We start from the raw sequence: 27,638 nt of genomic DNA, 5'->3' as shown, positions 1-27,638 counted from the left end.
AAAGTTACTCCACCTTGCTTTCCAGTCCTCTCTGTGTCTGTGATGATTTGGAGGGGAAAGTGCTCTGAGATCCTCAGAGGAAATGTGGGTCTGATGCCGGCCAGAGACCTGGTATGTTTGTGTTCTGCAATCTCAGGGTTGGATTAACTGTGACCCTAAAGGGCCTCCCGGCCTCTCAGTGTAGATCATCTTTCTTTCCTGTTGTCTTTCTTGATGTTCTTGTTGCCTGGTGTTGAGCTGGACATGGAAGAATCTGTCCCAGATGATTTAAAAACTGTTTATAGGCACTCTGCTCCTTTGATCTCATTCCTCCCTGTAGAGGGCTCGGGTCAGGCAGGGCTCTGAGCCTAACTGCCTGGGTCTGAATCCTGGCTGCATCACTTATACTGGCTGACAGATGGGGGCAACTCACTGAACCCTCTAAGCCTCAGTTTCCTCACCTATAAAGTGGGGATAATGAGAGTGGCTGCCTCACAGGATAGTTCTGAGGTTTCAACGTGGTGGTGTTTGTAAGGTGTAGTGCCTGCTGCCAGGTAAGCTCTCAATAAATATTTGATGACACTGCTTAAGTGCCGGAGAAACTCACTCCCTGTTATCCAGGTGAGAAAACCAGAACACAGAAAGGAGAAAAGAAAAGAGTTTCTTCAGTTGTATCATTGAGGGATGTTTAAATTTTATGCCTGACTACAAGCTCCTTGAGGACAGGGACCATCTCATTACGAGCATATATATAGTATCCATTCAGGAAATATTTAGTTAATTAAATCAATGCTCATAATGGTACTGTCTTTTTTTTTTTTTTTTTTTTTAAGTTAGTGATGAACAAAAAGGATTGCGGTAGCAGCAAAATGCAGAAGCCACATACATCTCCCTGGTAGTGTTTCTTCCATAGAGAAAGGTGATCTCTAGCATAGTGGTTAGCACACAGACAGGCTCCAGAGCAAGGAGCTCAGTGTGTGCCAGATGAACTCCCACACGCATAAGCGATGATGGGTAAAAGGCTCTGCGGGTCACAGCTCGGCCAGATGTACAAACAGGTGTTCTCCTTCAGGTCACAAGGAGGCTTCTTGGAATAACTTCAGAGTTCTCTGGGGGAGCTGATCCCCACCAAGAGTGAGTTGCAGCTTTTAAGTTGCCCTATAAGGTCTAAGTTTGCATCTTAAACAATTTGAGGGTTACATATATGACTGCATTTGAGGCAGTCTGTATTGTCTTTGTAACTTTCAAGACTTGTCTTTTTAGTGTTTATAAAAGATATTTTGAGACCTTTAAACCATAAGTTTAAACAAATGCCACAGAAAATCGCCCTTCTGCTGGCTTTCATTCCATGTGCAGGAAAGACTCAAATAAGCATGTTAGCCTTGTAGGGGATTCCCAGTGGCCAGAAAGGCTGGAAGTAACCCACCCTGTTGGAGAGATGCTAAGGCAGAAATGCACCATTAGCAGTCTCTATCTTAAGAAAAGGGAACACTTTTCGTCTGGGTAGGTGTACCATCTGGGAGCAGAGCGTGAACTGAACTCTCAGAAGACCTGAGTTCAAGCCTTGGGCTTTGCCGCCCAAGTGTTGGGCAAGGAACTTTATCTCTAAGTCTTAGTTTGTTTAACTGAAACCGAGATTAATAGCACCTCCCGTACATATCTCCCAAGGTTGTTAGAAGGATCAATGAGAAGTTAGATGAGAAAACTTTCTGATACACATTGTTTACCTGGACAATAAAGTCACCACTTCCTGTCATCAGCACCCAACTCAAATGCCATCTCTTCCATGAAGATTTCTCTGGTTTCTCCAGCATTCAGTATTCTCTCCTGCCCCTGAAATCATGTGGCATTTTACTTATGCCTCTCTTGACACTTACATAATTCAATCTTGCTGTATCATTGCTTATATCTATGCCTTAGGGAACCTGTGGGCAGAACCCATGCCTATACCATATTTATATCCTCCATTGTAGTACCTTGCTCAGAAAAACCCTCTCGTTATTTTAAAATACATTGTAATAATTGTTCTACATCATTACTATCACTGCAGTTCATAACAATGGTCTGCACATAGTAGGTAATAAATATTTGTTTTTAGTCTTTTCATTTATGTTTTTAGTTTCAGTATTTTGTTTTTAGGTCTATTGAGGTATAATTTACATACAGTAAAATTTACTCTTTTCATTGTACATTTCTATAGGTTTTGACAAACACATACAGTTGTACAACCACCACCACAATCACCCTCCAAAATTCCCTCAGGCCCCTTTGTTGTCAGCCCCTTTCCCCAGCCCTAACTCCTGGCAACCGTGAATTTGTTTTCTGTCCTTATAGTTTTGCCTTTTCCAAAATGTCATAAAAATTGAATCATAGCTAGAAATGATAGAAAGAGTCTAGCTTCTTTCACTTAGCACAATGCATTTGTGATTTATTCATGCTGTGTCTAGTTGATCAATTTTTTTTTATCACTGAGTGGTATTCCATTGTGTGGATGTACCACAGTTGGTTTATTCATTCACTAGTTAATGAACATTGAGCTTACTTCCAATTTTTGGTCATTATGAATAAAGCTGCTATAAACATTTGCATAGAGGTTTTTCTGCGAACCTAAGTTTTTATCTCTCTAGGGTAAAAAGTCCTACGAGTAGGGATTGCTGAGTCATATGGTAAATGTATGTTTAATTTTGTAAGAAATTGCCAAACTCTTTTCCAAAGTGGCTGTCCTATTCTGCACTCCACCAGCAATATCTGAGGATTCTAGGTGCTCTGCATCCTGACAGCACTTGTTATTGTCAGGTTTTTTAAAAAAGCCATTCTACTAGACATGTAGTGGTATCTTACTGTAGTTTTAATTTGCATCTCCCTTATGATGAAGGAAATAGAGCATCTTCATGTGCTTATTTGCTGTCCACATAATCTTTTGATGAAACATCTATATAAACCTTTTGCCATTTTTAGTTGATTCTTTTTTAATTAATGAGTTTTGAGAATGTATTATATAGTCTAGATACAAATCCTTTATCAGACACAGGTTTTACAAGTATTTTCTCCCAGTATGTGGCTTGTATTTTCATACTCTTAACAATATCTTTCAAAGAGGAGATATTTTTATTTTTGGTGGTCCAATTAATCAGTTTTTTTCTTTTCTAATACCTGATCTTCTATGGATCATACTTTTGGTGTTGTATCTAATATATTTTGCTTAACCCAACATTATAAAGATTTCTCTCCTGTTAGTTTTTTCTTTTCTTCTAGAAGAATCAGGTTTTACATTTAGGTCTGTAATCCACTTTGGGTTAATTTTTGAATGTGGTATGAGATGTGTTTTATTTTTCATTTTATGTCCAATTGTTCAGCACCATTTGTTGAAAAAGACTATCCTTTCTCCATTACATTGTTTTTGCACCTTTGTCAAAAATCATTTGACAATACATATGTCAGTCTATTTCTGGACTTTATTCTAGTCCATTGATCTACATGTCTATCCTTTTGCCATACTACGCTATCTTGATAGTTATAGCTTTATGGTCAGTCTTTAAATTAGGTAATGTGAGTCCTCCAGTTTTTTTCTTTTTTCAAAATGGTTTTGCTATTCTATTTTCTTTGCCTTTCCATAGAAAATTAAAAATCAACTTTTTTATTCCTACAAAAAAAAAAAAAAGACCCTGTGGGGATTTTGATTGGCATTGCATTGAATTTGTAGATCAGCTTTGGGAAAATTGACATCTTGATAATATTAGATCTTCCAATCCCTGGGCATGGTATCTCTCTCCATTTATTAGACCTTCAATTTCTTTCATCGGTGTTTTATGGTTTTCAGCAAATTGATCCTGCACATATTTTGCTCTGTTTATACCTAAGTATTTCATGGGTTTTGTGGGGGGGTGCTTTTGTTCAACAAATATTTATTGAATTAATGAATAAAGAGTGCCAACCTACTTGTGAATGCTTTTCTTGATTCTGTAGTCAGATACAAGATGTTAGAATGGGGTTGGAAAATTCATCAAAGTCTTTCGTTATGGTCAGGCCAAAAGCGAGGCTCAGAGATCTGAGTATAACTCTAGAAGGCAGGAAATATGGGCTTCATTCTGACAGCCTTCTCACCACATTCTTTAACTTTGGACATCTCCTCCCTCCCAGGGACTTCCTCTTAGCGCAGGTTGTACACTGAGTTAAGGCTATACTTTTCAGGGGCTCTCTAGGCAAACCTGGCATATTGTAGGTGCAATACACAGTTGCCTCCCTTACACAATTTGAACATGCTGAAGAGCCTGTCTAACTAACCGTTTCTCACCTATTGGCCTGGTTTGGCTCCTACACTGTCTCTTTCATATCCCTTCTTTGAATAAGGTTTTTCCATAAGGCGCTTATTAAGATGTGTTCCCTGGGAGAGATATTCTGCCCCTTGGGAAGGTAGATGCATCTGTTTCATCCAATTAATATATACTAATTGAGTCCCTACCAGGTGCAAAGGCCTTAAAGGTGAAAATGGCATCCTGCCCTTTGAGGAGTTTGCTGTGATAGGGAATTAGGTTGTCAAAGTCAAATTTGTTTTGAAGTAGGGATGGAAGTAGGTCTGAAGGAGGAGCTCCACTTAGGTCATTCAACTCAGTGGAGGAACCTGGCATCAAGGGAGGATGGGAGAGTTTGGATGCTTGAGGCAGAGGTGAAAGGAAAGAGGGTTGCAGAAGGGGCAGTGGGGTAATGACAGAGTAGATTTCACCAACAGTGTAATTCCTTTTTGCTGTGAGAGTGTGCATATTGAGTAAACCCACAAACTTGATACTTAGAGATACTGAATTTTCTTTGTAAATAACAATACTTTGGGGTTATATGGTTCTTATACCTCATTTTCATGTAACTTCATATAATCTGTACAACAGCTTTATGTGGTAACTGGTGGGTTTATTAATTAGGATATCCTAACCATTTTAATAAAGAACTATAAAAAATATATGAAATTTGATTTCTTGCTCACATCATAGATGAGTAAATGGGTATAAACTGAGGATGAGATTTTGTTCCCCACAGCCATCTAGGACACCAGGCTCCTTTCATCTTGGCCCTTTAGTCTAGGGTCTAGGAATTTAGAGGAAAGAATAAGGAATTATGGGGAAGAGTTTTGTGGCTAAGACCTTGAAGTGGTGCATGTCACTTCTTATCCAATCACACAGCCACAACTAACCACAGGGGCAACTGGAAGATGCCTCCAGGCTGTGTGTAGAAAGGATAGACTTTGGACATTGGTACGCCCAGTCCTGTGCCATGGAAGCACAGGGTATTTCCCTCATTTTACAGATGAGGAAACTGAGGTACAGAGTGGTTAAATGACTTAGAGGAGAGCACCCAACTACTATGTACAGGAGTTAGGATTTCAACTCAGATCTGCTGTTTTGATAGAACAGAAATAATAATAGACCAATAGCAATAATAACAATAATAGTATCTAACAGTTTGTGAGTGTGGGTTTGTGTTAAATGGGGCAATGTATGTAACGATCTTAGGAAATTCCAGGTTCCCTTCTTAGCCTTGGGCTTTGCTACCCAGTCCTACAAAGAGCCAAGTCTTTTTCTTGAGGACCATGGGCAGCAGAGGGGCTGTATGAGCTAGCAGCTGCTGCTTCTGCATCAGCAGAGCTCAGGGAAGAAGGCTGAATGGATTCTAGTGGCTGAGAGGTGCTCTCTCTGTAGGCCAGGAGATGTGCACAGGAGGAACTGACTCCACCAGCCTCCAAGAGGCTGCACTTGCCTTTGCTGCAAGACTGGAGCCTTGCAAGCAACTTTCTGTCTGTCTCCAGAGCATCCTCTGGCCCCACTGTGCCAGACTTGTGCCCTGGCCGAGGATGGGAAAATCCTCCAGGCAGCACCCGTTCCATCAGGAGTCCTTCTGGCTTTGAGCAACTTTTAAAAGATTCATTTTAATTGAGTTATTTTAAAAGCTCTAACATGAATGAATACCAAATTGGCACCCATAACTTATATATTATTTATAGGTTCAGCTTTTAAAATAGCTCTCTTTGTTTGTGTAGCAGAGATGTATGGATAGAAACTGTTCTAAGACTGACATTTCTGTGACACAACAAAGAATATATAAAAGACTTCTCAGCTAAGTGGGGTAGGGCTCTCCTGCCTAGAAGAGTTCTGAGGGAGAAGCTGCTGCTTTCATCAGTGTTTCGGGTGAGGAAATGGAGGCGTGGGTTGAGTCAGAGCTGCTCTGAGAGGTTTCAAGGTTGGAAGCCATTCATACGAGTTGCCACTGTCATTCCTTCTGCCACCGCCATCCAGCAAAAGAGGAAGGGACTGCAGGAATGTGTGGTTGAGGCTGCAGGGGCAACAGTGATACTGTCAAGGCGTCGATGCTCAGCCTGCATGCGCAGCACTGTGGCCACATGCCATGTTTCCAGACCCTTTACCACCTTGACCTCTAAATTGGCCTTCAAATAGTGTATCCTCTGCCGAAGCTACTTTTATCCTCTTAAAGAGCAGGGCTCTTCAGTTCTCAGTTCTCACCCATTTGTTCAACATTTTCTAGCTGCATTTCATGTACCTGGCATTATGCTGGGCAATTGGGACAAGAAGAATGACTAAGGATGTCCCTGGCTTCAAGCAGCCTATGGTCTATTGGGAAAGACAGAGGGAGAGATTATTCTCCTACACTGTGGCTAAGTGCTTTGATGAAAGTGATCGCTAGGTGTGATGGGAGCCTGGAAGTAGTGCTTCCACCCCCACCACTACAGGGGATTGGTTGCAGGGGGTGAGGGGAGATGGGGAGTTTTCTTGAAGGGAGCGAAGGCTAACGTGAGTTCTGAAGGGTAAAAAAAATTATTCTGAAAAAGAGGGAGAATGTTCCAGGCTTTAGGAACAGCATGTGCAAAGAGCATCTCCAGAGAGAGCTGGGGACCTGAATAGAGTTCGTTATGGCTGGAAAGTAGGATTGGGGATGTAGGAAGGTTTGGATAGAATAGTGTTCAGGTAGGGATAGATCACAAAGGGCTTTGACTAGGATTTATTACGGGTTTTCAACTTTCTTCTGAAACAGAGAGGAGCTATTAAAGTATGGAAGTGATATTACCATATTTATATTCTAAGTCAATCTTTCTGGCCACAGAATGAAGGATGGGTTGGAATGGTAGGCAAAAGAGTAAATATGGGTACAAGGAAATCAGCAGGAAACCACTAGACTTGAGACGATAGTGGTCAGAAGTGAGGGGGAGTGGTGGAGACAGAGAAGAACAGAGATTTGAGAGACATTGAGGGGACTGAGTGGATGAGATACTGGGTACTCTGACATATCAAGTTTTGGTTTGGACCACTGGTATATTGGTGGACTGGGAACATGACCGGAAGGAGTGGGACTCGCATGGTGATAGATGCAACTGGAGATAATGTGAAGTATGAGAGGCCTGTGGGCCTTCCAGGTGTATGTTCAGAAGGCAGTTGAATGGGATGGATGGGGGGTGAGGAGATAGACTTGGAAGTCATTAGCAGGAGGTGGTAATTCAAGTCATGGGAGTGCAGGACAGAAGATCACGTAGACAGAGGAAGAAGTGGAGTTGGCCCAGGATAGAACTCTGGGGAACACCACCATTCAAGGGACAGGTAGAGGAAGAGTAGCCCACAGAGCGGGCCAAGGAGGAAGGGCCAGAGAGTTAAGAGAGAACAAGGAGCATGTCCTGGAAGATAAAGGAAGTGATTTCAGGAATTTTGTTTTTATTGAAGTAGTAAATTTACAATGTTGTGTCAACTTCACACTTGCATATACATACATATATTCTTTTTCATTATAGGTTACTACAAGATATTGAATATAGTTCCTTGTGCTAGACAGAAGAAACTTGTTTATCTATTTTATACAGAGTGATTTTAGGAAATTTTGGAATGGTCAACAGAGCTTAATGCTGCTGAGAAGTCAAGATAAGACCTGAAAAGCATCTGTTGTTTTAGGGAACAAGGAAGGAAAGTGTCAGTGAACTTTGACAAGAATAGCTTCATGAATTGATGGGGGAAGCCAGCTTTCAGTGCACTGAGGAGTGAGTTGGGTATGGGATGAGGAATTTCGCATGAATATAGATAAATAAACTGTATCTATTCTTACCTTAGGAGCAGAGACCTCATCATACTTCTCAATCCATCATCATTATTTTTAGGCAACTCTTCTGGTTGTTTGGTTAGTTGATTGGTTTCCTTTTTGGCTCCATTTTCCTTTTCCATTTCCCTCATTCCACCTAGAGGCAACCATTTTCATGTGCTTAAGAGTCTTCCATTTGTTTGTATATATTCTTATAATATGTATACTGTTTTATATGCATATGCTTTGCAGTTATGTTAATGGCGTGTTATAGATCTCATTCAGTTTCTTATTTACTTTATCCAGCGCTATGTTTTTAAGATCCCCCAATGTTGCCATGTGTCCTCCCTGTGTCCCTTCACCACATTTTATTGTCCATCCCCCAGTGAGGGACACACAGGTTATCTTCACCTCCCCACCACCACAGTCAATGCTACAGTGAACATCATTGCCTGTGTTCCACTTTTGACCTGTATGAGGATTTCTTCGGTCTGTATGCCCAGGAACAGAGTTGTAGATACATAACCTGCCTGAGAACTGGCAGACTGCCTTCCAGAATGGCTGGGCCACGCGCTCTGTCTATGGAATGTGTACCTACTTTTACTTTAATCTGAGCACCCAACCCCCACACCTCCTTCCTTGCCTTTCTTTTGCCTTACACTCTATGCACTATGTATCTCTCTAAATAAATCTACCTTTACTCAAAAACAAACAAACAAACAAAAAAATACCAAACCAGAATGGCTGGGCCAGTCCACACTCCCACTGGCAATACATGAGGTTTCTGCTCTGCACGTCACCATCTACACCTCAAGTTACTCAGCCTGATAATCTTTGCCTGTGGTGTCTCCTTATTTTGATCAGTATTTCATGGTCAACTAATGAACTTAGCGTCTCTTCTCAGAGTCTTGGCCTTTTGGATTTCCTCTTCTGTAGATCACCTGTATGAACAACATCCGCATGGCAACTTTGTCAAGAAATCTGGCTTTGAAAGGGAAGAAAGAAAGGGTGGCAAGGAGTTTTATTTAAGATAATACAGACTTGAGCATGTTAAAATGAAGATGGAAGGGAGAAAAAGCTTAAGATTCATCTTCCTCCCAGGATTGGAAAGATGGCCTGAAGGAAGGAGAGTGAGGATCTCGCTTCATCTGGCAATAAAAATGAGACTAGGGGAGGGAGTGGGACTGAGGAGGGGGAGTCAGTGCACAGATTAGTAGCAGCTTTCCCTGAGCCCACTGGTCATGGAGGCAGTGGAGGATCCATGAGGTTGAATAGGAGGGGAAAGGTGATCTCACTCAGATTCTAGGAAAATGTTATATTGTGTTTCTAAGTGTTTGAAAATTATATTTGCTTTAAATTGCAGGGAGGAGAGATGCCTAAATTCCAGCATATGGGAAGTGGCACAAACAAAGTTGTAGAGGCAAATGATACAACAGTGGGAGGGGGACAGGTGGACCCTCTTGGTTGGAGCAGAGTTAGTGTAAGAGAGAGTCTGAGCTCAGCACCAGATGGTGTAGGACTTTGGATTAGGCTGCATCAGAGTTGCTGAAAGCTTACAGAGTAGAGGCATGTCATTATGAGGAGGGCTGTCTGTGCAGGATATGTTGAAGAGGCCAAGCACAGCCAGAGGTGTCCAGACCATTACATAAGTCCAGGCAGGAAGCGGTAGAGCCATGGAGTGAAGTGGTGGAAGCTTTAGAACATAAAGGAATGACGGGTGGAAGACATTTTACAGAGGTTTAATGACTGGCCTTGGTGATTAATCAATATTGAGTAAGTGCTCAATACACTCAAGTGGACTATCTGAATGAGCACTGCGTGGATCAAGGAATAAGGCAGGCTAGCAACCCCAGAGTTTGAGCTGAGGTCTTTAAGAGGAGAAGAATATTTACTTAGCACTTATATGTCCCAAGCATAGTGCTAGGCACTGGAATACAATAATGAACAAGACAGACTTGGCTGCTACCTGCTAGAAACCTATAGTTTAGGCAGGGAGAGGCAAAAACAAAGGTAAACCGAAAGATGGATGAGTAATCACAATTATGATGAGGGCTGTGAAGGGATCAAGTAAAGTGCCCAGGCTGAGGATGACAAAGGACTTAGCTTAGATGGGGTGCTTGGGGAGGATTTCCACAAGGGAGTGATACCTAAGAGGAGACCTAAGGAAGGAGGAGGAATCAGACATGCAGAGATGCTCCTGGAGGCGTCCTAGGCTGAGGGCACAGTATGCACAAGGGCCGGAGCTGGAGGACAAATGGCAATTTGGAAAAACTGAAAGGCTTACAAGTTGCATATAGCACATGTCGGGACGACGAGCTTGGAGAGGGAAGCAGAATCCAGACCATGCCGGGTGTTAGGGCCAAGGCAATGTAACCACGATGCCATGATCACACCTAACATAATTGACTATAATTCCTGGTTACTATCCACTATTGAGTCTATAATTCAGATATCCCTGATTGTCTAAAAAAAAAAGTGTTTTGATATTGTTTGATTCAAGTTCCAGACAAGGTATTACATTCGTTATTACATCTCCTGAGTCTCTCTTGATCTACAGCAGTCCCTATTCTCTGCCTCTTAGTTGTCTGTTTTCATGCCATTGACTTGTTGAAGAAGTGGGGTCAGTTGTCTGCAGAATGACCCACCTTCGGGGTCTGTCTCTTTGCTTCCTCAGGTTGTCATTTAACTTGTCTGCCCATCTTCTGACGTTCCTGTAAATGGGAAATCAGCTCTACAGACTTGATCAGACTGAGGTTCAACTTTTTTGGCAAGAATGTCATAGGCCATGATGTCCTTCATACTGCATCATATCTGGAGACACACAGTATCTCATTGTCCTATTCTTAGTGATGCTAAAATTCATCAGTGAATTCACATATTGGGAACTTGAGCCCATTGTATAAGTTTCCATCAATTTGCTATCTAAAGGTTTTATTTGCTGATGATCTTTTTGAATCAATTGTTTTGTGAGAACTATCTCAACTATTATTTCAAATCAATTACCTCAACCTATTCTTGACCATCTCCAATATTGAGACCACACAACCCCCCTGTGCAGTTTTCATCAGAGAAGAGAGAAGTAACTGTCTGTATTCTAGAAATGTCTTCATGGAAGACCAGAAATTGGGCATTCAGCTTTTCAATTATCTACCACAGAGTGTTCCTTGTTCTAGGAGAGGAGGCCGGTGGCTACCTGGAAAGAAATGAGCTGAGAGAGCTAAGAAGTAGGAATGGGTTGTAATAGCTTTCTGTAAATATTGAGCCCAGGAATTCCAATAGGGAATAAGCTTTTGAAACTATGTATATTAAGAGTATCATCTCTCCTTTAATCACTCCCAGTGGACATTTGCCTCTGTGTTGGACGTGAGATGCTGATAGATGCTGTTAAGACAGAGGGCTGATGGGCCAATGCCTGTATCAGAGCTGAGCAGCACCTGTTCCCCAGTCAAATCCTGTAAGAACTGTTAGGGCCGTGATCCCACCCCTCCTCCCCCATCCAAGCAGCTGCAGCATAACTGAAGCCAGTTCTTAGTAGGAGATTTTTCCATGATGAGGGTGGACAAGTTGTGACATGTAGGCCTGAGGTTCCTGCCTGGTGGCAAAGTTGGAGCAGAAGGGTCTGGGTAAGACCTTACCAAACAGCAGTGGACTAGAATGACCAGAATGCTGTAAATGCACTGGGAACCCTGATGCTGGCCACCATGGATACAAATCTGGTCTTTAAGAACCTCAAACCACACCCTGCTAATGATGGACTGGCAGCCAGGCTGGGTCGGGGTGGGAACTGTGGAATGTGGGAAAGCAGAGTGTGCTCTGAGGAGAGGAAGCAGCTTGGCTCAGGTACCGCTGGTGATGCCACCCACAGGTGGTATGCTCACCTGGACCTCGCTGTCACCCTGTCACCTAAAACTCCCTGTTTAGGATCACCTGTGATCCTAAAACTCCCTGTTCTGCTGTCCTGGGAGGCGTGTGCTCATTCTTAGCCATACTGAGCTGTAGTATACTGAGCTGTAATTTCTAGGTGGAGACGTCTGGTAGACAGATGGAGGTGCCAGACTAAAGCTTGGGGATGGGAAGGAAGTTGGAGATAGATTTAGAGTACTCTGCACTGGGTGTCTCATGGTTCTCGTGCTGTTTTAGTGAGTGTTTATGTATTTGACTGTTCTTTAAGGGGTCTGAATATGCAGTGAGATTACGATGCATGGGAGTAGAAGAATGTTCTGTTTTGGTCATTGCATTGGCAGAAAAGTTCCAGGGAAATTTTAGGATTTAATCTTCTGACCTGGGCTGCCATAGTACCAAAACATGTTAAAAGCAGGTCTGAAGTAGCGTAAAGGGGCAGGACAAAATAAGAAGCTGGCAAGGAGGTCAAACCTTACAGTTAAAGAGAAAATAAAGATAGAGAGGGTCTAACTTCTCAGTGTAAGAAAGACTGTATTTAAGCTATTGCAATAGCCTGCACCCTTGTTCCTGCTAAGAAAGGGTGGCATCAGTCCATAGTTCCCCCATTTCTCACTCCTGGGCTTTGTTGCTGCTCACATTTGTGTGGTCCAGGAAAGAGGAGATGGAGTAGGGAGGGGAAGAAAAGAGCATCCATCCTCTTCTGCTCAGCGCCACGGGGAGGGCTTAAGTGAGCACTAACTAGGGCCCCGGCAGCACCCTGCAGGCAGGGAGAGGAGCTGCCACCACAGCCACTTCTTGGATTCCTACCCACCCCATGGAGAAGTGGGGATAGCACGTGGGGTTGAAATTCCGAGGCCTAACACCTGATATCCGAAGCGGATGGGTCCCTGGGCACAGGAGCGAAGGGCGGAGCTGTGGATTGCATCAGTGATATTGTGAAATCCATTTTCCAGGGAGGTGCTCCTTCTGCAAGTGAGTGTGCGATCACATGAGCTTTTCAGGACCAAGCTGTGGGCAAGTCTTCTAGGGACCCGTCCTGCTCAAAATGTAACCTGGGGCCAGAGGCAGCCTAGGTCAGCCGGGTGAGGCTGAGCCTTGGACTGTGCATTTGGAGACAGGCCTACCCAGCTGCTAGACAGGCAGGCAGATGGACAGGGAAGGTGGGCTCTCCTAGGCACAGAGCCCCACGCATCAGAGAAGACCTACCTACACTCTGACGAGGGTCTGGTGGGTTATGAGAAAGACTTCCAGGGGCTTGAGGGTGAATTGGGGAGTGATTGGACAAGGAAGTACTTCTCACACCTTTGTTCCTGGCAAGGAAGTGAAGTGCAGTTTAGGACCTATTTTTAGCTCTATGACCGCTGCCATGCTCATGGGGGCCAGTCTTGCTGCATAGATAACTTATACCCTTAAAAACATGACTGAATCGCCTCAGCTCCAAGTTCCTCTCCAATACCAACTTCAGTGTCATTTCCACAACTGTCCATTTGGCTAGATGTCCCCACTGTGAGTCCCCGGCATACGCTATTCTTTTCAGTCATGGTGGTTTCTTTATTGCCAAACCTTTGGAGGGCCGTTGTATAAGTTAGGGGTGATCCTGGGAAAGCACTGGGTTGAGTTTGGTTTTAGGGACTTTTTTTTGTTTGGTTTGGTCTTCCTGGAATAACCAGCTGTAGCTTTCCTGTTTTGTTAGTTTCTTCTCTTCTGCCTCTCACACCTGATTCTCCAAGATCCTCCCCTTGCCGCCCAGCACACTGCCCGCCCCCCACCCCCTTGGCTCTGATAGGATGCCATCTGGGCAGGCTGCTGGGGTGGGCACAGCTGGGGGCCGGGAGGAAGAGGGCCTCTGTCATTTCTGAAGCTCTTTCCTTGGTGTTTGTCTTCAGGGATCTGACCCTTCTAAACACACACACACACACACACACCCCTAGAGTTGTGTGTTTAGACACCACATGTGTTTTTTCCATGTTCCTGGCAGAGCCACTGCCTGGCTGCTGCCTTCTCCGAGCTGCGGTCGCGGGAGGCATGGCATTTTTAAGCAGGATGAATTGCTGTCGAGTGGCCGCTCTCCTGCACCCGGAGCCATCAATCTTGTCTTGAATGCTGCTGGGCCTGCCGGTCTGCCTGCTCGGGCTCCTCTTTCTGGGGCAGACTTATTTACGGAGCTGCGGCAAAGGTAATCTCACTCCCCCGGCCCTGTGGCCTGGGCCTCTCTCAGCCACTCTCAAAAATAGCCTAGATGAGAAGGAGAGCCAGGGTCCGGTTACCTCCCGCACGCGGGATCTGATCTCACCTCGCCTCCTGCGTCTGGCAGCACGGCCCCGCTCGGGGCTGCTGGACAGGCTGGCGGCCCCGCGGGAGCCCGTCAGCCTGTCCGTCCCTCTCCTGCTCACGCTTCGAGCTGGCGGTAGTTTCCCCTGAGGGAAGTGGGGAAAGGCATGGGGAGTCCTGCCTAGCCATCTCTGCCCAGCCCCCAGCCAGCTGAGTGGGACATCTCGGCCCTGGAAGTAGCGTGTCCTTTTGTGGAAGACGATGAGCTGTCAGAACGGACAAGGTGTTCTCAGACCCAGGGCTGGGATCTCAGGTGCACCTGTTTGGGATGATGGCTGTCGTCCCCACCTTGACCCTCCCTTCTCCTGAGTAGCAAACACCTTGGCCAAGCCCTGGAAGCTGGGCAATGCCCTCTGTCCCGTGTGCCATGTTCTCTCCCCTGCTGCTTCCTTAGGGAACCCACCCACTCAAGGGGGATAAAGTGGCCTTCTCCCAGCGTGGCCCCTTTTCAGCCACAGCAGTAACTCCCTAGGTGACCTTGGTGGGGGGGCCTCATCCTAGTCAGCCTTGGTTTCCTCCTTGGTTGCAATTAGGGTGGATAATGCTGGCTCTTGTCTTACCTCAAAGGGTAGTGGTGGGATCGATCAATCAGACTGGGGAAGAGAGTCTGAAGTGATTTTGTCTGAAAAATAAGAGCTGGAGCACTGCAGTTACACTTGGCTTGGTGAGCTTGCTTGATTTCTTCCTCCAGCCTGTGCCTGCTCGGGTAGATTGACTGCGCGCGTGTGTGTGCGCGTGTGTGCGTGTGTATGTGTGTGTGTATGTGTGTGCGCACACACTCCTGGAGGGAGAGGCTTACCTCCCAGCTCACTAGTTGTCAACACTTGTCATTTGTCTGCCTCAGCCTCCCGTCCCCCACCCCCTTTTGTTCTCTTGGATGTGAAGGCTCTGGGCTCCCTGTTCTTTCAAGTCTTGATCTTGGAGTCCCTTAAGCTCCCTGGGGAGATGACTGAATGACAGGTACAGGTGAGGAAATTAAGACTGAAGGGAAGCTAGTCTGGTTCCAAGGCATTCAGGACCTTGCCTGGCCTCGCTAGCCCCGTTTTCCACTTTTCTCTCCGACCTCGCCCTCACCCTCCAGTTACGTCGTCGTGAGGTTCCTAAGTTTTACTGGATCCTTTCTTACCTTCAGAACTTTGCATCTGCTCTTTATTCCTTTTGTTTGGACTCATTCCTTTCCATCTGTCCCTTTACAGGGTGCCTCCAAGCTTCCTTTAGGAATCAGCTTAAACTTTCCTTCCCTCAACACCCAGCCCCACTATGAGTCCCTCACATTCCCTTGTCCTTTCCCAGCTGTGGCCCAGCATCCAGCATCACACCTTGTTGTAATGGCTTCTTTAATCATATCTCTTGCTGCCAGAGTATACACTCCATGAAGACAGGGCCCTTCCTGTCTTATTCATAATTGCCTAGCACAGTGCTTGCCACCTCACTGGGACTTGGTGCATATCTGAGCTAATCATGAATGAATGAATGAATGAGGAAACATGATAAATGACAGGGGAGTGAGGACTCAGTGCTCCTGATCTTCACGGCATAGATGAACACACGGCTCCTTGTCGGGAGGGATCCCCTCGCCCCCCACCCCACCATCATGCTAACCGCTTTGATGCAACCGCAGACTCATCTGGGCTCCTTGGTCTGTCAGGGAAGAACAGGAGAACTTGTCTGAGCACCTGGTCGCACTTCAGAGAAGGCAAGACCAAGAGCTCAGCTTTCTGAATGTTTGCTGCAGGGAAAGAACTCAGAGGGAGCCTCTGGGAGGAGTTAACTTTGCCCAGTGCAGCTGCTGCTGGGGCTGGTGGCACCAGTGGCAGCTTAAAGCTCATGCTCCTCTCTCTCCCCACTGATACATATTTGAGTCAGACTCAGCGAACTCCCAGCTTCTCCCCTCTGCTTCCTTGTCCCCACCCCCCACAGGGTGGGTCCCGGCCCCACTCCCTGGGGTGCGACTGCTCTTCCCAGCTCGTTCCTATGAGCCTCCTGGCTCCCAGGAGAGCCAGCCCTCTCTGCGGTGGTGGCAGCGGGTTTGGAGGAAGCGGGCTTGCTGCGACTTACATCTCCACCTGCTGGTCGTCCTGACCCATGCTGCATGCAGCTCTCTGTTCCCACCGCCACCGCCGCCGTTACTGTTGCTGCTGCTGCTGCTGCAATATTTTATAACTGAAGACCCAGAGACCCTGGGTAGGAAGTATGACCAAGCAGAGGGCACTGTGTGCTGCTCCCGCGAAGATCTACTTCTGTTGGACGCTCCAAATAAGTTTCCCCTGAGACAAAGTCCATGGGGGTGGGAGCTAACCCTTTGACTGTGTTGCTGTCCCCTTCCCAGGGACCCTTCCATGAAGACTGAGGCAGGCATAGCTGCTGAGAGCCTGCTGACATGACATCGGCCACGGAGTTTGAAAACGTAGGCAACCAGCCATCGTACAGCCGGATCAATGCCCGCTGGGATGCCCCGGATGATGAGCTGGATAATGACAACAGCTCAGCCAGGCTCTTTGAGAGGTCCCGGATCAAGGCCTTGGCAGGTACTATTTGGGGCCGTGGGGGTTGGGGAGCCGCTCTCCCAATCCCGAGGTTCCCTGCCCTTCCCGCCTGTGATGCATCCTCTGTGTGCGTTGGTGTGAGCCCTGGCAGGACGGTGATGGAGACATGGTTGCATGGCCCCCTCAGGAGCGGGCACAGATCAGGCAGCCTCTGCTCCCCCTGCATGCTCCACTTCCTCCGAGGAGGGAGGTGGAGCCAGATGGGCCCTGCCTTCTGCCTCCGTCCTGAATGACCTGTGGCCAAAGTCAGAAGTAAAAGAAAGTCTGGGCAAAGGAGTGTGTGAGGGGCGGCAGCCAGGCAGAGGTGTGTGGGGCTTCATTATGAACCTCCATCTCCTGCGTGCCTGATCCTGGGTAGAGGAATTGTCGTCATCTTCTATGTGGTCCCAGAAGGAGTGCTTTGATAGGAAATTGAGAACAGATAACATCCTCCCCACACTGCCTCAAAAGGAGGATTTTCTGGACTAAACCTCTTATCCTTAAACTGGAATTAGGTTTTTACTTAGCAGGTTCATAATAGATTCGTGTGTGTGTGTGTGTGTGTGTGTGTGTGTGTGTGTGTGTGAGAGAGAGAGAGAGAGAGAGAGAGAGAGAGAGAGAGAGAGAGAGAGAGAGAGAGAGAGAAAGAGAAATCTTTAATCTCCAGTAGAAATGGCCTCTCCTCCCCCTGCTGGCAGAGATCTGATTTTTGGATTTCTTTCCCCCTACCAACCCTGTAACCATGGCCGCCCTGGAGCCTGGCCCAGGGTAGCTATGTTCTAACCCTAAGTCCTTGGCCAATAAAGAAAGTTGGGGTTATATGGGGTGGGGTGTGGGTGTATACAGAGAAAGGGGTGGATTCCTTCACCTGCTCCACTAGTGATGGGCCCAAATCAGGCTTGCTTCCCCCATCATTGATTGTTCCCATCTTCCACCCTATAGGAAGGGCACAGCCTTTCGCATAAGACTTTCTGAGGTGATTCCCCCCACTGCTCCCTCGCTCACGGACCCACCTGAGGTTTCTGCTAGTATTCGGCCACCTTTCCTCCCTCTATTCTGCTCCCAGATGCCAGTTTCCAGCTGATCTCGAGGCATGAGCAGGACCCCCTCTGAGACCATGATGACCTTTCACCTCAGGAGTGTCTGGGCTTCCCCTCCCCATAAAAGGGATGAGGTTTCTCATTCCCTAGTCATGGTGGGAAATCCTTTCAGGTCTCAGCCATCACCTTTTGGTCCTTGCTCTTTGCAGGAAACTCCCTTTCTTCTTCCTCCAGCTCATCCTCACTATCCCCTACCCACCAAAATCCTTCTTTGATTTTCCTTGGGGACATATAATAGCACCAACTCCTTGCTTTTGCTTTTGTAATTTTAACATCTTTAACCAAACTCGGAACCTTGCCTTTGTCAGTCTGATTTGACCTTCTCTGTGTCTCATGCTGGCTGAGTCTGGCTGCAGGGACCCTGGGGATGCAACTGGAGAGAGAGGTACCATATTCCATAAAGTTTGCCCAAGGACAGCTTGAAGAGTGGGGCTGTCTTTTGTGCAGGGATCCTTTGATCTGTGTCATAGGTAACCTGTTTTTTAAGAAACCAAGGTAAATTTCATTTTAACAATTATCGATCATATTCCTACTACATGTAAAACTAATCCCCTTGCCAAACATGATCATGGAGGGGGAATCCTGAGTTGGATTCAACACAGTATCTGTCTCTGAGGAGTATATGATCTATTAGGGAAATGAACAATGTTCTTAATTAATTAGCACAAGAGTAGAATTAGAGAAGAACTGGGGGAAGGACACTTAATTAAATAGCAATGAAAGAACAAACGAGGAGAGGCAGGGATAATCAGAGACTCGTTTGTGCAAGAGGTGGCCTTGGGCTGGGGATTGAAGGGTGTGTGTGATTCTGATGGGCAGATGGGCTAAGAGGTGGTCCAGGTGGCCGATATGTATGGTAGCCTGGTCCGATGAGTAGCCGGGAAACTGATGGAAGTGGGTTGATCAGGAAAGGGCCTCTGCCAGCCTTGCTTCTCCCTCACTAGAGTGTGCATCTTATCGATCAAAGAATCTGAAAGCCCTCCTGGGGGAGAAGAATCACAGAATGTAGAGTTGCAAGCCTGAATCTTAGCCGTCAGAACATCTGGCTAAAAAGTAAACACAGAAGTTTGGGGTCCATTCAGGATTTTAAAAAAACAAACAAAAACCTCACAAGTTTGCTGACTTTACTCTCCTGAGAGTCCACTGTGAGTGACCAGTGGAAGAAGCTAAAGCTTTGAGAAGGTCCAAATTAGAGTGGGCCAGACGGACCATCCTGGTGGGCAGGCAGAGCAGAGAAAGGGAATGTCAGTCTCCCCAGGTTTTAACTTCTTGACATTTTTCTCTTTGGTGCTGCCTTTGGGGCTGCTTGGCAGTCTAGACAGGGTTCAGCCTTTCCAAAGAGGCTTAGGAAGCAGAAAGTGCCTTTGGCCCCATCATTTCAGCATGCTTCACAGCCATTCCCCTTCTCCTAAGAAGGCATGCAGCCCTGAATTTCTTATAAGGTGGTGGTGATCTGCTTTGTAAGACAGTGGGACAATGGGACGGATGGGCCTGACCTTTTCTTTCTGAAATCGGAGGTCCTGGAGTGAGGAGGAAAATGTCACAAGACCCAGAGTCAGATCCTTGTTCCACCACTAATGCTGCTGCTACGGAGGGCGGTTGAGTCAATCTCCTGTTTTACAAATTGCAGACAGTAGCACTTTCCCAAGGTTGCTGTAAAGATCAGGGAAGATTCAGCTTATGGAAGTTTTTATGAATAAAATACTACGTTAGTATTTAGTTATGTTTAATTTAGTTAATGTTACTATTTACAGGAGATCTTCTTAGGAGTATATCTTTCTGTCGCTTTTCTTCTCCAGACTTCAGAAATTCAAGATCATTAGCTCAATGTCCCGGGTACCTTGGCCTGTTCCAGGGCCAGTTTCTTCCTTTTAACCCTTACCCTTCTTTGTCTTAGAAGGCTTGGGTTGGAAGAAAGAGCCAGGGGCCAGTGAAATTAGGCTAATGTGCTTGGAGTGCTTGGCTTGGTCTCCAGGGACCCAGTGCCCCTGAGGGTGAAGCCCCCTGCTGTGCAGATCATTCTCCTCAGGCCGTCCAGCCAGGATCCCAGCTGGGTCTCATCATCAGCTGGGTGACTGGGAGGCCCAAGAAACCAAAGGATAATGAGACCTTGTTAGATTCTCTTCTTAGAGTGTCAGCTCCTCCCAGTCCTTCTCCACTTAGTGACCTATGGTCAGAAGACTTACATTTGTTTAACTGGACTCCATCTTTTCTGCCTCTTAAGTCCTCTCAGCTCCAAAGGAAATACTCCCTATTCTGCCTTTCAAACCATTCCCAGCTCTTCCTCCCTGGGCTGAAATAAACAAGCCATCTGGTTATTCTGCCTGGAAACTGCCACATTGGTATACAAATACCTGACCTCTCTCCGGAATGAATTACTCTGGATTTGAAACTGTGGATCAGGCTGACTAAAGCAAACGGGGGAGGTGGGTAAGAACACGTTGCAGGAGCTGCCTGCGTAGGGATGAATTTGACCTTGACAATGCCAAGGGGAGGGTTGGGGGCCCGGCAAGAATGTTTGCCCAGTAGGGCCCTGGGCAGGTGTTGCTCTCAGTGTCAGCCTCTACAGCTGGCAGCACTTCCTGGGGTTTGGTGGTAGGTGAGTCCTGAGGCTTCTTCCTGAACAGGGGGCCAACCTCTGCTTTGGTGACTGCCTCTAGCAGCTTCCTACTTTGGCGACCTGCTTTGAAAGATCAGAGGAAGGGGAGCAGCTGGAAAGCCCAAGTTCCTATCCCTCCAAGAGGTTCCAGCCTTTGTGTCTCGGTAAAAATGCTCCCAGTGTCCCCTGAGCCACCCTGATTGTCCCTCACCCATTTCCTGTCCTTCATCTGGAGAGCCATTAGGTAAACATTTACGAGTCTGGATGAGGGACGAAGTCCTGCAGGCTGCAAGGAATTTCCAGCTGGAATGCCTACCCTCTGTGCCCTCTCTCCTCATCCCAGAGGAGGCTCTGCCTGCCTGTACACCCCCTCATGCGTAGCTGTGGGCTCCTGGGATTTGGGTGAGGACGCTGCCTCCAGGCAGATGTGGTCCAGCTGGGAGAGGAAGGAGAGGAGCAACGCAATAGAAAGATGCCCTAAAAAGAGAAACCCTCTGCATTGGCATCTGAAAGGCTGCAGTGCAGAGAGCAATCCAGGGCCTCCTGAGAAGGCCTGTGAGAAGACGAGGACTTGACATGTCCTTCCTCCTGTTCTTTGATTCATCCAATTATTAGTAAGGGATAGACTACAGAGAGCTGCCCTTTTAAGGCAGAGTACACAAAATTGTGTAGCCCACTCTGGTTTTGGCTTTAAACCAGAAACCAAATGATGTTTCAGAATGGAGATATGCTTCCTTTCTGCATTCTGTCTTTGAAGCTTTCTTACTAGAAATGAGGTGAGGGGGAGTGGTGAGGTTGGTTGAGGACAATTCAGAGAAACAGGGCAGCAGGTGCACTGCAGGCGGTGTCCCTGTGCTCTGAAGCACATGGTTGCTGCCACTTTGAACCTTGAATGTCTTCCAGACCCACTGTGCCCAGGCCCTAAGGTGAAGTTCTGTGACAGGCAAGTATTCCATCAGAACCTTGACAGTGGCCCTCAAATTCTGACTGCCACCAGCCTCAACTCCCTGGAAACTCCCTGAAGAGGGTGGTATGGGCTCCTTCCTGACTTTGGTGGCGAAAAGTGATGCTTGGCCTCACCCCACCTGCCCCTTCTCCCATCTGCACTGGAATGACACTGGGCCCAGGTGCCCCAGTTGCCTGAGAAGGGCTTTGTGTCTAGGAGGTGAAAGATTTCTTTCAGAGAGCAGGATTTCTCCATAGTTGTGCAGGAAGGGGTCAGCAGTTTCCTAGCAGCCTGTTGAGTGGACAGTTTTAGAAGCAGCTGCTGGAGACCAAGGCATCAGGTGTTAACGGTCCAAATGTCTCTCTTAAGCTACCTGTGAGAACGAAGATGGCGTCATTAATGAGAAGTTTTTAAAATATTTTCTTCTCAGACTTCAAAACATAGAACAAAGTTCTATCTAGAGACTATATATTGGGAAAATGTACTATTCATGGAAATCTCTATAATCAGCAGCAATCATTTCAATGTACTGTCAGAAGAAAAAAAATAATTGGCTCAGCATCTTTCTCTTCGAGGTCCGCCATTGTGAGTGCTCCTCCCGCCCCTGAAACAGGCCACTGTGCAGATAAACCTGTCAGTTACTTGTGCAGACCCACCTACGAGGAGGCTTGTGTGCCCCCTGCACTGTGTGGTCCAGGGCAGTTTCCCCTGGGCATAACACTTTCTCCCATCGTCCCCTCTCCCTTCTTGATCAAAGCTGGTCTTCCTCTTGGAGAAGGCTTTGCAGAACCACGACTGGTCCCCTTCTCTGGGTGACTGCTATCTTTCATTGTGAAGATGCTTTATCAAATATTAATACTCTGAGGTTAATAATAAGACTCTGTTCCCTCCCCATGCGGTGCAGTCTGAGTGAGCTGTGCGAATAGCCTCCTCCATCTCTGGGACATTCCGGCCAGCTGTCAGCTTCATTCCCAAGGGCAAGTTCTGGCTGTGCTTCTGGCTCCTGGGAGCAGCCAGCAACCGCCCGCCCCCCCCCATCCCCACTGGGCCCCACTTCACTCTGCTTGACTGAAGAGGCACCAGGAGTGCTGTTTTCAGAGCATCTGTAGCAACTGTTCATTTTCCCATTTTATCACATCACTGAGAAAGAATGACAGGGAGGCTGGTAGCAGCTGAGTCTCTGGGAGCATTTTGCCTCCAAATCGTTTGGCCTTCAGACTCTGGAAACCGAATCAACTAGGGAATCTCTTTCTAAGTCTAGTGAGGGGGAAGTGACTCAAATAATCACACATGTGTCTATGTGCATGTAGACATGGGCACCATGACAAATTATGATAAAAGCTATGAAGATTTAGTGGGAACTGTGAGTTTATCGCATAACCTACAGCTTAGCTCTCATCCAGGGATGAGTAGGGGCTTGTCTGAATGAGAGTGAGGGGACTGGTGGCTGGAGATAGGAGGGGTGGGCAGGAGCCACATCACTAGGAGCCTTACAGGCCACAGACATCTTCAGGGTCCTGGCCGGAAGCAGCAAGAAACTTAAAAGGGGTGGCTGAGGAGTTTAATGAGGTGATATTTGGAAAGGAGTGGCAGAGTTGAAGGGTTAAAAGGTGGGAGCCTTTAGCAGGGAGAGCTGTGGGCTCAGGACAGGGGCGGTGGCCTTCAGTAGGGGGCCAGAGGGGTGGCACTGCTCCCCACCCATCAAAGTGCTTTTCACATGGAAGTGACATAGTTACATTTAGATTTGGAAGGTCACTCTGGCCTCAAAGGGGAGCACAGGTTGTGGGAGGCTGTACAAAAGTCCAGGACAGATAAGGTGGCTGTGTGGGTCAGCTTGGTGGCCAGAGGGAGGAGAACCTGGTCCATCCCAGCAGTGTGGTTCTTCTGCCATCATGGACTTCCCTGGTTAGGTGACCTTGGCCAATTTACTTTTCTTTCCTCCCAGCCTCGGTTTCCTCACCTGTAACACGAGGGGCTTGAACCAGATGGTGTGGGAGGCCTTTCCAGCTCATAGCCTGGGAGGAAACCCCCTTAAGGCAACGCTGACCATGTGCCTCTACCCTGAGCTGTGGAGCTTTGGTTCCTGGATTGGGGAAAGGGAATCAATCCTTTTCGGTAAATCAGTGGGTTCTCCAGAAGTCCTCTGTTAATTAAAGGCTGGGCTGAGGCTGAGTCTGGACCATCCTGTCTTCTGTGACCTCGTGTTCTCAGCATGTGCCATCTCTCCCTGTGGCCCCCACCTGCATGCATGACAACAGTGCTGGGTATGTGTACGGCTGCTTAGTGTTCCAGGTGCCTTTTGTCCAGATGATCTCACTGACACAGCAACCACTCTGAAGTAGGCAGAGTATAGCTATTTCCACCCCCTTTAGAGATGAGGGAGGTCACACGGCAGAAAGTGCCAGGACAAGACTAGAATCCCAGGGTTTTAAAATCATCCCTGTGCTGTTTGGGCTACAGCACTTGGCCTTTCTTGAATGTCCTTCATACCTGCTTTTATCTCCTCCACATCCCACCGGAGACATCTCTTCCCATTTTCATTTCACCACTAGCCTCCTGTGCCTCTTTGATCAAAGCCCTGAACTCATTTTAATTTCTGTCTTACAGCCTCCAAATGCTGTCCCCTGCCAGGCCAGGGGACCCTTGTTCTGTGATGTTGTCCATATCAGCTCCTGTCACTTCATTTCCTTAGTTCACATGTCAGTGGGGTCACAGCACCTAAAACAGAGACTTCTGCAGTCGCCTCTGAGCCAGTTTCCCAGGCTCCAGCCTCTCCCCTGTCCAATCCCATTTATGCAGGGCAGTTAGAATCTTTTCCCTCCTACAAATTTTTAATGAGATACCACTTTAATTAAGAACCTTCGGGCTCTTCTTTACTTGGAGTATAAAGTTCAAATTCCCTAGATTGTCCTTCAACTTCTTTGCTCTGGTAAGTTAACTGCTTCTCACCCTTACCCACAAAACATACACCCACATGTACCTAACATGCATACATCCGCACACACATATGTGTTTGCCCCACCAGGGGCTTTGACCAAGATTACCCCTTCCTTCTCTGCCATTCTAAAACCATTATCATCCTCAAACGCTGGTTCAAAACTAGGCTTCTTTAAAAATTTTTTTAATTGAAACTGATCTATGATAACTTTTATTTTCCTACAATATGTAAAGATGCTATTTTATTTTTTAAAAAATAGGGTGATTACTTTTAGATCTTTAAATATTTTTATTAAACAAGAATATATATTTCATGTAGAAAAGGTCAGAAAGGCAGATAAAAAAGAGAAAACTAGAAACATTGTTAATACTCCATATAGATATTGTAATGCCTATGGATATATGGCTGTATGTGTATGTGTAAATATTAACATTACCTATAATATTATAATCTTAGAACATTTTTCACTGAGCAATATACTATGAATATCTTTTCATGTGTGTAAACATACAGATTACCATTTTCATTTCTGTATAATCTTTTTTATTAATGTACTCAGATCTAGTTAACTAGCATCCTAGTGTTCAACTCTGAACACTTGAAGTCAGTCTTATGGGCTTTATCCTTGCACTTATAGGAGTATCTATATGTTCAAATGTGTTTTTGAGTATGTAGTAAGCATCTTAAAGTTCTCTCTTAGAGTCAGCCCCAGCCCCAGCTGGATCTTAAATCTGTATGGGCAGGGGACCTATGTTCTAACTGTTCACAATACCAGTGTGATGAAAGCTGGTTGGTTGAAAGAAAAATTCCTCTCCAAACTAAACAGAAAGAGTGGAATTTGTGCCAGTAGCATCATTTATGATGTGCCCCCAAACAGTCTGCCCCTATGGCAGGCTTTATAATGGATTGGCATCTCTGTCATTGAAGTTTATCACAAGTTCATGGGAGTTAAGGTATCACTCACTCAGGTTCCCTAAACTCAGCTTCCTGGCATGAGAAGGAAAGAAATCCCAAGTTGTAAACCGGCAAAGGGCTCAACATTAAATGCTTGTTTTCAGGCCCTAGCTAGTGGTCCATGGCCTCCCGTGGTACCTTTTCTCCCACTTGCCTTTCTGACCACCTAGCTTTACCCATAGCTTAAACCCATGTGCTGGTAAAAATGCAGGCTTCCTCAAGAAGGATACCTTTTTATAAGTCGTTTATTCCTCAGGTTTTGAATTTTATATCCTATTTTCCTTCATGACACCTGTTGTTTCTTATTATATAAGTAATACATGCTCATTGCAGACATTTTAGTAAACATAGATAAGCAAAAAATAGTCACCCACAATCTTAACACCCAACAGTAACAACACCCAGCATTAGCTTTTTTCTGTGAATCTATGCAGATAGTTCTACAAAATTGTGTTCATATTATGCATGCAGTTTTATAATCTGAATTTTCCCTTAAAATGCATTTCAATACCCTTTTTGCCATTGAAAGTTTTTATTTCACCTTATTCATATACTTATAACTATAACAAAATTATTAAATAATCCCCTATTGAATATTTAGGCTGCTAGTCTCTCCTTTTGAGAGCAGATTTTTAACAGAGAGAACAGGGAGAGGCATGAAGCAGTCAAGGAATTTTATAGGAAGCCATGGCAGGAAAAAAGAGATGGACCTAGAACTGGGTGATTAAGTTTCCGAAGATAAGACATTTCAACTTTACCATTTAGCTTAAGAACAGCCAGTGGACAACAGGCTTTTATTTTTGTAACAGCCCCACTGGGGACTTGTAATGACAAACTTCTGGGATGCCTGTGACTTCAGGAGGTAAAGCAGGTACCAAAGTGGGTGGGGCCAGCAGCTATTGTGTGCTATTGCCAAGAGTGGTGGAGGGAAGTTGAAAGAAGAAGGGTCAAGAGGAAGTCTGGAGAAGTGTAACAAAAGAGAAGGAAAGAACCTGGACCCTAAGGGGAGAAGTGCGTGCTTTGATGCCCCTGTAGGGGATAATCAGAGAGTAGCTGTGTGGCCTCGGGGAGGCAGAGGTCTACCTCTTCGCCATCAGACCTTGCTCCCAGGCTCCATCCCAGGAGGCATCAGGAATGCTCCCCCCCGCATAAACCTCCTCCCTCTCCCCCTTCCATCTCTTTTGTGGGCCCAGGTGGTTAACTATGCTTATGAATTTTTCTGGTGAAAGCCCCTGAGGCAGGGGCCCACAAGGGAACTAAACTATCTTAGAGAAAGGAGGAGAGAAAAGTTTAATATTTTCTTTAGAAAAAGAAAAGTATATTTCTGTATTGAATAAGTAACATAGACACCCATTAGGTAAAACTCAACAGACATAAAAGGGCAAATAATAAGTTTTATTCTCATCTCAGTCCTCCAGACCCAGTTCTTTTCCCATAACCAGTGTTATCAGTTTTTCATGTATCTTTCCAGGAATGTCTTATGTATATATAAGCAAATGGTCTATATTGTTTTTCTCAGCATTTTTATCCCACTATACATTGTTCCATACTGTGATTTTTAGTCTCACTCAGTATATCTTGAAGGTTGTTTTATAGTAATATATCAACAGCCTCCTCAGTCTTTTTTACAGCTGTATAGTATTCCATTGTATGGACATACAACTTTAATTTAACTAGTCCTCTGTGGGTGGACATTTAGGTTGTTTCCAGTCTTCTACTATTTCCAAAAATGCAGTGAATAAACTTGTATGTAGATTATTTTGCAAATGTTTAAGTCTGTCTGTAGGATCAATTCCTAGAAGTGGAATTACTGGGTCCAAAAGTATGTACAGTTGTAGTTCTGATTCGTCTTGCCAAATTCCCTTTTATACCCTCTCCAGCAACATGAATATTTTTTCCCTACATCATTGCCAACATGGTATTTGTCACATTTTTGGATCTTAGCCCATCTGATAAGTGAAACATAGTGTCTTGGTGTACTTTCATTTTACTTCTGGGCTTTTAGTGTGAAAAATTTCAAACATACAAGAAGCAGAGGTAGAAGTATAATGAATCATCACCTTGGTTTAACAACTATTAATATTTGGGCATATTTGCTTGTCCATTTTGAGACTGAAGTAAACTGAAGATTATCATGACATTTTACCCCCAATACTTTAGTGTGTATACCAGAACAAGAGGATTTCCCACCTAGCTGTAGTACCATTATTACACCTAGTAAAATTAACAATAATTCCCTAATACAATCTGATATTCACTTAATACTCAAATTTTCCCAGTTGTCTCAAAAATGTCT

The 27,638-nt window shown here is 45.7% G+C and overlaps 1 protein-coding gene across 2 annotated transcripts in view; it reads left to right on the top strand.

Annotated features, from left to right (window-relative positions):
- SPTB (spectrin beta, erythrocytic) overlaps nucleotides 1-27,638 on the top strand; it is a 114,433-nt gene that overhangs the window by 35,280 nt on the left and 51,515 nt on the right. For both annotated transcript variants that reach the window (XM_031453874.2, XM_064486027.1), the window contains exon 2: nucleotides 16,610-16,808. In XM_031453874.2, the coding sequence (XP_031309734.1) occupies nucleotides 16,661-16,808 (148 nt within the window). In that variant the 5' untranslated portion in view covers nucleotides 16,610-16,660. The remainder of the gene's footprint in view (nucleotides 1-16,609; nucleotides 16,809-27,638) is intronic.

The sequence above is a fragment of the Camelus dromedarius genome, chromosome 5 (assembly GCF_036321535.1).
Source record: "Camelus dromedarius isolate mCamDro1 chromosome 5, mCamDro1.pat, whole genome shotgun sequence".
Lineage (NCBI taxonomy): Eukaryota > Metazoa > Chordata > Mammalia > Artiodactyla > Camelidae > Camelus > Camelus dromedarius.
Note: the sequence above shows the minus strand (reverse complement) of the source record. Positions and strands in the feature narration are given on the sequence as shown.